The sequence below is a fragment of the Nicotiana sylvestris genome, chromosome 12, assembly GCF_000393655.2.
Source record: "Nicotiana sylvestris chromosome 12, ASM39365v2, whole genome shotgun sequence".
NCBI lineage: Eukaryota > Viridiplantae > Streptophyta > Magnoliopsida > Solanales > Solanaceae > Nicotiana > Nicotiana sylvestris.
This window is the reverse complement of record NC_091068.1, coordinates 139,740,021-139,748,930: the sequence shown is the minus strand read 5'-3', so window position 1 is coordinate 139,748,930 and position 8,910 is coordinate 139,740,021. Positions and strand designations below refer to the sequence as shown.

The window sequence follows — 8,910 nt, the reverse complement described above, 5'->3', positions numbered from 1 at the left end:
CTAAACTTATGAACTTCAAGTTCTTCAATTTACATCCAATGCGATGAAACACACTTATACTACTCGAATTGACACCAAATTTCGCGTGCAAGTCTTAAATGACAATACATAACTATTCCCGGTCTCGGAACTTCGTTTGGACCTCGATAACACAAAAACCCGCTCCAAACCAAATATTTAAGAACTTCAAAATCCTTAAGGAATCAACTTTCACTATTAGGCGCCAAAATGCTTCCGGGCCATCCAAAACCCGATCCGGACATACGCCCAAGTCCGAAATTATCATACAAACATGTTGGAACCCTCAAATCCAGATTTCGAGGTCATTTACTCAAAACGTTGACCGAAGTCAAACTTGGCCTTTTAAGATAACCTTAAGGAACCAAGTGTTCTGATTTCAACCCAAACTCTTCCAAATCCTGAACCTACCATTCCCGCAAATCATAAATCAGTAAAAGCAAGTATGGAAAGTCTTATATAGGAGAATAAGGTTCTAAAAATAAAAATGACCAGTCGGGTCGTCACATTACCTGAAGTGCCTAATAAGTGTGGATATCTGCTCTGTATGTCCTCCTCGGACTCCCAGGCCGCCTCCTCGACTGGTTGGCCCCTCTACTGGACCTTTACTGCAAAAATCATCTTGGATTTCAACTGGCAATCCTGCCTATCAATAATAGCAACTGGCTCCTCCTCATAACCCAAACTCTCATCCAGCTAAATAGTACTAAAGTTTAACATATGGGACAAGTCGGCGTGATACTTTCGCAGCATAGATACATGAAAAACTGGATGAACTCTCGATAAGCTGGGAGGTAAAGCAAGCTCATAAGCAACCTCTCGTAGTCAATCTAATTGGCACGGAGATGATGAAAAGGGTTACCCTCTCAGAGCAATTAGTGCGTGACTACCAAGTGGAGGCGGACTTCAGAGCAGCAGGTACGGGCATTGACTTCAGAGTTGGCAGTTGAAAAAGCTTCTTCAAATCAAGCAAGTAAGGAAAAGGCTCGTCTGGAAACCTCTCTTTCCGAGCAATTGTCCAAGGCAAGTGAAGAAATTAGAGAGTTGAGAGCTCTCTTGAGTGAAAAAGAAACATATGTTGGTGAACTCGTGCAGAATGCCTCAACACCTAAAATGGGCCAATAAACCTTGGGCTCAACTTGCCCTTCTTCCCGAATCTCATAATACCCTTTATCGGTGAGATTTTCAAGAGAACCTTCTCGCCGACCATGAATGATACATCGCGTGCCTTCTGATCCGCATAACTCTTCTGTCTGGACTGAGCTGTGCGGAGCCTTTCGTGAATCAACTTTACCTTTTCTAAGGCATCTTTCACCAAATCTGTACCATAAAACTTAGCCTCACTGGGCTCAAACCACCCGATAGGAGAATGACATCGCCAGTCGTATAAAGCCTCAAATGGAGCCATCTCAATGCTGGACTGATAACTGTTATTGTAGGCAAACTCGGCCAAAGGCAAGAACTGATCCCACTGTCCTTCAAACTCAATCACACATGCTCTAAGCATATCCTCCAAAATCTGAACTATCCGCTCAGACTGTCTGTTGTCTGAGGGTGGAATGTTGTGCTGATCTCCACTCGAGTCCCCAACTCACTCTGAACAGCTCTTCATAAGTGTGAAGTGAACTGAGGGCCTTTATCTGATATGATGAAAACGGGCACATCATGTAACCGAACTATCTCTCGAATGTAGATCTGTCTCAACCTCTCTGAAATATAAGTAGTCACCACTGGAATAAAGTGTGCCGACTTGGTCAACCTATCGACAATGACCCAAACCGCATCAAACTTCCGCAATATCCACGGCAACCCAACTACGAAGTCTATAGTAATGTGCTCCCACTTCCAATCAAGTATAGGCATTTCCTATAGTAGGCCACCTGACCTATGGTGCTCAAACTTAACCTGCTGACAATTCAAACACCGAGCCACATACTCAACTCTGTTTTTCTTCATTCGCCGCCACCTATAATGTTGTCTCAGGTCACGATATATCTTCGTAGCACCTGGATGAATGGAATACCGTGAACTGTGTGCCTCCTCTAGAATCCTCTCCGTCAAGCTATGAACATTAGCAACACATAGGTGACCCTGGAGTTGCAGAACACCATCCTCTCCAATAGAAACCTCCTTGGCACTACCTTGTAGCACTGTCTCTCTAAGAACTGCCAAATGCGGATTATCAAACTACCGAGCCTTGATCTGCCCCAAAAGTAAAGACTGAGCAACAACACACGCAAGGACTCAGCTGGGCTCTGAGACGTCCAACCTCACAAGTCTTTTAGCCAAGGACTGAATGTCCAAAGCTAGTGGCCTCTCTTCCGCTGAATGAATGCCAAGCTACCCATACTCTCTGCTTTCCTACTCAAGGCATCTGCGACTATATTTGCCTTGCCTGGATGATAAAGGATGGTGATGTCATAATCCTTTAGTAACTCAATCTATCTTCGCTGCCTCAAATTAAGATCCCTCTGCTTGAACGAATGCTACAAGCTGCGATGATCGGTGTAAACTTCCATGTAGATAATGCCTCCATATCCTAAGAGCATGAACAATCGATGCTAATTCCAAGTCATGCACAGGGTAGTTCTTTTCATGAATATTTAGCTAACATGAAGCATATGCAATAACTCGCCATCTTGCATCAACACACATCCCAAGCTAACGCGTGAAGCATCGCAATATACTGTATATGTCCCCTAACCGGAAGGCAACATAAGAACCGATGTTGTAGTCAAAGCTATATTGAGCTTCTGAAAGCTCGTCTCACAATCATCGGACCAACAAAAAATAGCACCCTTCTGGGTCAATCTAGTCATAGGTAATGCAATAGATGAAAAGCCCTACACAAATCGATGGTAATAACTTGCTAACCCCAGGAAACTCTTGATCTCGGTCACTGAAGTAGGACGTGACCAACTTTGAACTGCCTCAATCTTCTTGGGATCCACCTTAATAACCTCTCCTAAACCAATATGCCCCAAGAATGCCACTAACTCTAGCCAAAACTCACACTTGGAGAACTTAGCATATAGCTTCTTCTCTCCAAGATCTGAAGCACTACTCTCAAATGTTGCTCATGCTCTCCCAAGCTACGTGAGTATATCAAGATGTCGTCAATGAAGACGATAAGAAAGGAATCAATATAAGGTCTGAACACCCTATTCATCAAGTCCATAAATGTCGTTGGGGCATTAGTCAAGCCAAAGGACATCACCAGAAACTCATAATGACCATATCTAGTACAAAAAGCAGTCTTCGGAACATCTGAGTCCCGAATCTTCAACTGATGGTACCCTGATCTCAAGTCAATTTTAGAGAACGCCCTAGCACCCTGTAACTGGTCGAACAAATCATCAATACGTAGAAACGGGTACTTGTTCTTGATGGTAGCCTCGTTCAACTGGCGGTAATCAATGCACATCCGAATGGTCCCATCCTTCTTCTTTACAAACAACACTGGTGCACCACAAGGTGGCACACTTGGTCTAACAAACCCCTTTGATAACAATTCCTCAAGCTGATCCTTCAACTCCTTCAACTATTTCAAAGCCATACGGTACGGTGGAATAGATATAGGCTGGGTACTTGGGCCAAATCAATGCAGAAATCAATATCACGATCCATTGGCATGTCAGGAAGGTTAGAAGGAAATACATCGGCGAACTCCCAGACTACTGGTAGTGAATCAATCATCAAAGACTCTATGGTGGTATCCAAAACATAGGCTATATAAGCCAAACAACCCTTCTCGAACATATGTCGAGCCTTCAGAAAAAAGATCACTCGGATAGATGTACTAACTGAGGAACCCTTCCACTCCAACCTTGGCAACTCTGTCATCACTAAAATAACAGTCTTGGCATGGCAATCCAGGATGGCATGGTATGGGGATAACCAATCCATGCCCAGGATGACCTCAAAGTCAGTCATATCAAGCAACAAGAGATCTGCTATAGTCTCGAAACCACAGAATGTGACCACACAGGACTGGTAGATCTGATCCACAACCACAAAATCGCCCACATTAGTGGACACATGAACGGGAGTACCCAAGGACTTACATGGAATATCCAGGAATGAGAAAACAGAGATGACATATATGAATAGGTAGACCATGGATCAAATAGCACTGAAGCATCCCTACCGCAGATGGAAATAATGCCTATAATAATGGCATCTGAGGCGAATGCATCTGGTCTGGCGGGAAAGGCATAGAATCTGGCTGGAGCGCTGGCTGACTGGCCTTCACCTGATTGAGCAGTAGCTAGTTGAACTCACCCATTTTGCCCTCCACCTCTAGAACGACCCCTACCAGTCCGTCCCCTGCCTCTAGGCAGCTGGGCAACCGGTGCTGTAATTATGGGCTGCTGACTCTGCTATACTGACTTGCCCCAAAGCCTGGGGTGGTATCTCCTGATGTGGCCAAGGTCTCTGTACTCAAAACAACCCCACGGTACGGTGACCTGCTACCTTGATGTCTGACCCTGATGGGCTGTAGACCCCATAGAAGAAGCCTAAATAGTCGGTGGATGGTATGAACTCTCCGGCATAGCACTCAAATAGGAACCAGAAAAACCTTGGGGAACTGAATACCCACTGGAGGAACCCTGAATAGTTGGCGGGCGGTAAGAACTCTCTGGTATGGCGCTGAAATAGGGGTGCACTGGAGTATCTCGAGGAGGTAGTTGTGTTGAATATGGGGGCCTGCTAGGCTGACCCCTCCCAAATGACCTCTGCCCCTAGCCGGGGCACCTCTACACTCTCTGAAGAATCTATCCCTCTTTTCCTGCTGTATCTACCTCTCAGACGGTAACCCTCAATCCTCCGAGCAATCTCCACCACTAGTTGATAAGGAGTCCTAATCTCCACCTCTCGGGCCATGTTGCCCTAATGCCAGAATGCAACCCTGCAACGAACCTCTGTACCCTCTCTACATCAGTAGGAAGTATCATCAGTGTGTGGCGGGATAACTCAGAAAACCTCGCCTCATAGTCGGTTACTGACATCTGACCCTACTCAAGCTGCTCAAACTGATACTGCAGCTCTTCCCTCTCAGAGGGTGGAATATACATGTCCAGGAATAACTGTGTGCTGACCCCAAGTGATGGGAGGAGAACTTGCTGGCCTACCAAAAACATAAGAGTGCCACAATCTACGGGCCCTGCCCTCCAGCTGGAAACTAGTGAAGTCAACTCCATGAGACTCAAATATCCTCATGTTGTGCAGTCTGTCCCTGCACCTATCAATGAAATCTTGGCCATCCTTATGATGCTCACCCCCGAAGATAAGAGGGCGCAGCCTAGTCCATCTGTTCAATAACTTCTGTAGATCGCCATCCGCAGCTGGTCTGGGCTCGGGTACCACTACAACAACTGGTTGAGCCCTATCCGTGGGTAGTGCACCCAGAACCCGAGCAGTAGGGGTCTGTGCTCCCCATCCCGCCTGGGATATAGCTGTATCCGCTGGAAATAAACTAGCCTGAGTTATTGTGTCCATGAACCGCAACATATAGCCCATGACCTCTTGGAAACCCAGTGCTGTCATGAAATTTGACGGGGTAGGCTCAACTGCAGGAACCTCGCCCTGCTCCTCAATGATAGGATACCCCGTAGGATCTGCTGGTGGTGCTACTGGGACAGCTCTAGGAGACCCTCGTCCCGTACCTCGGACCAGTGCCCCCCTGCCTCGGCCTCCAACAATGGGGGGAGCAGGTCCTCCCGAGTCTAGAACATCTGCCATGCACGTCCTCACCATCTGTGAGAGAAAAGAAGAATGAAATTTAGTATATCATCCACTGCACGATAAGAGATGAATAAAGAGTAGTTTCCTAATACCATTTAGCCTCTCAAAGATAAATACAGAAGTCTCCGTACCGATCTGCAAGACTCTATTAGATTTGCCCATGACTTGTGAGACCTACGTGAACCTAGTGCTCTGATACCATGTTGTCACGACCCAAATTCTATTATAGGTCATGATAGCGCCCAACACCGTTGTTAGGCAAGCCAATCCTAATTAACTAAAGAGTTCTCAATTGTTTTATTTAAACATTTTCAATATTCACTTTCTTATATATTAGTAGATCGAAAATCAACAATTTCATAACAATAAAAATGCAACCCAAAAATGATAGTCTACAGTTTGTGCCAGGAACTAGTGTCACAAGTACTAGGGCAATTAGTAGAATATACAAAATACCACTATCCTACTGCCTGAAACAGAGTAGACAGTACATAATCAGCTACAAAAGAAGAAAAATTCGGCATGCTGTAGAACATCTCAGAAGTGGCATCTCACTATGGGATCTCGATCAGGAATCAGGAACTCGCGTCGGAGGGGTAACCAGATGCACCTGCCTCACATCTTGTACAGTTAAGTATAGAAGCATAGTATGAGTACATAAACAACATGTACCCAGCAAGTATCTAGTCTAACCTCGAAGAAGTAGTGACAAGGGGTCGATTTGACACTTACTAAGGTCAATATCAATAATAATATATAAGGCTTACACTAAGCATGATTAGTATGAATATAATAACAATATCAGAATTTAGAAGGAAACGATATATCAAATTCAGTCATGTCATATAATAATATGCACTTCAAGCATTTAAACAAAGTAAATCATGGAGTTATTTCCACATAATTATCATGCTCACATTATGCCGAGGTCGTATGGCCCGGTCAAACATAATAATAATTGTGTACTTCCAGAGGGTCGAATGGTGCGGACCATAGATGCATCTATTTCTACCGAGCCTATCGGCCCGATTCATAAATATCAATTATTATCAAGAAGGCACATAAAGTCGCATTTAAAGTCAAATAAATTCATACAAGTTCTCAAGTAAGTGTATACGTTCGTTTATATTTATTTTTAATCCCTAACATGTCCTAAGTGATCTCATTAGTAAGTAAGAACATAAGCATTTGCAAGTATGGCATGATACGGGTCCTAAACTATCCGGACAATTAGCATAATAGTAGCTACGCACGGACTCTCATCACCACATATGTACGTAGTCCCCACAGACAATCACATACATTTATTAGATTCACCTAGGGGTTTATTTCACTCTTACGAGGTTAGAAAGGAGACTCACCTTGCTCCAAAGCTTACTTCTAATATCAAAAACGTGCTCAAATCCTCAATTTGGAGCCAAACGATCCAAAACTAACTAAACGGAGTAAGAACTAGTCAATATAAGCTCAAGAGTTCATATTCTAACTATTTAAATATTTTCCCAACCCTAAATACAAGTTTCCTAAAATCCATCTCCAGGCCCACGTGCCCGGATTCCAAAACTTTTTGAGGAAAGTTGTTACCCACAACCTAAGGATCAAGAATATATGATTTTTTCTTTATTCTATAACAAATTTCGTGGTAAAATTTTATTTTTATTAAAACCCTAGGTTTTACTCTAATCCCATAATTTTCACTAATTTTTGTGTGTTAATCTACTCATAAACCAAGTATTGAACTCACATTAAGTAGAAGTAACTTACCTTACAAGTGCTAGGTTGAAATCCCTCTTAGGAGGCTTCCAAATCACCCAAACAATGAATGAAATATGTCAAAAATGACATATTCCCGTATTAAATGAAGGCACTGCCTTCAGCGGAAAATGATTTCAGCACCTGCGGTTAGGGGACCGCATCTGCGGTTTCGCTTATGCGAGGGAACGTCCACATCTGCAGAGTTGGGCTGGTTGGGACTGCTTCTGCAGTCTGGAGCCGCTCCTGCGGTTCCGCTTCTATGGTTCCTGGGCTCCTCCCCTTGGCCGCACCTGCAAAAGCTCGACCGCTTCTGCGGTCTCGCACCTACGGCTGATCAATCGCGGGTGTGGTCATGACAAATACCAGGAGCTTCAACTCCTTCCAAAACTTTTCAACTCCACTCGAGCCTCGTTCGATTGACGCTCGGGGCCCCAGGGCCCCACCCGAACATACCAAAAAACGCCCGAAACCATGCTAAATCTAAGAATCACCCCCTAAAACCAATTGATCCAAACTTATGAACTTCAAGTTCTTCAATTTACATCCAAATTTTGCGTGCAAGTCTTAAATGACAATACTGAACTATTCCCTATCTCGGAACTCCGTTCGGACCTCGATAATACCAAAACCCGCTCCAAACCAAATATTTAAGAACTTCAAAATCCTTAAGGAATCAACTTTCACTATTAGGCGCCAAAACACTTCCGGGTCATTCAAAAACCGATCCAGACATACGCTCAAGTCCGAAATCATCATACAAACATGTTGGAACCTTCAAATCCGGATTCTGAGGTCGTTTACTCAAAATATTGCATTAAAACATAACGACGTACACAAACATATTACATAAGGGGAGCTGCTTTAAGGGGGGTCAACTGAAACCTCATACATGAGGTTTGTTGCATGCCTAGGGGGTTCTAAGGTGGGTGCTAAAGACAAAAGGGAGTCTACATTACTAGGGGTTACAACAGTAGTAGTTGATATAGTTGTTTGACGAGTCTGAGCGGGTCTCCGATTGTGGATGGAGATACACGTCTGGGAAGACCTGGTCCATTAGTATCAGCATGCAATAGATCCAAGACAAAAGAGGGCGCCTCTGAGTATGTGTTTATGGTGACAGTTGTTGGTGAGTCCAAAAAGTGCTTTGATAATTTATCTGCAACCATGTTCTGCTCGCGATATGCATGCTTGATCAAGGGATTACCTAGTTGCTGAAGAACGGATCTGCAATCATTTAACAAGTGTAAAGAAACAAGGTTGTCAGTATGTAATAAAGCTATGACCTCCATGGAGTCAATTTCTACTTCCAAAGGGGTTAGGCGGTGCGTCAAAGCTATTTTCAGTCCATGCAGCAGAGCCAGAAGCTCTATTTGAACGGTAGTTGTGTGGAAA

At 44.1% G+C, this 8,910-nt stretch overlaps 1 protein-coding gene across 1 annotated transcript; it reads right to left on the bottom strand.

Moving 5' to 3' along the window:
* Positions 1-1,126: 1,126 nt before the first annotated feature.
* Positions 1,127-4,137, bottom strand: LOC138883841 (uncharacterized). Its single transcript, XM_070164557.1, has 5 exons — positions 3,607-4,137; positions 3,265-3,559; positions 2,939-3,070; positions 1,924-2,183; positions 1,127-1,585 (listed from the first exon to the last, which is right to left on the bottom strand). The coding sequence occupies exons 1-5, from the start codon at positions 4,135-4,137 to the stop codon at positions 1,127-1,129; spliced, it is 1,677 nt and encodes a 558-aa protein (XP_070020658.1).
* Between the last annotated feature and the right edge of the window lie 4,773 nt (positions 4,138-8,910).

Coding starts and splice junctions, on each gene's coding strand:
- LOC138883841 (XM_070164557.1), bottom strand. CDS start 4,137: ATGGTCTACCTATTCATATATGTCATCTCTGTTTTCTCATTCCTGGAT. Junction 3,071..3,264: donor TGTTCCGAAGACTGCTTTTT/GTACTAGATATG, acceptor GTAGTGCTTCAG/ATCTTGGAGAGAAGAAGCTA. Junction 1,586..1,923: donor GGTGTTTGAATTGTCAGCAG/GTTAAGTTTGAG, acceptor AGTGGAGATCAG/CACAACATTCCACCCTCAGA.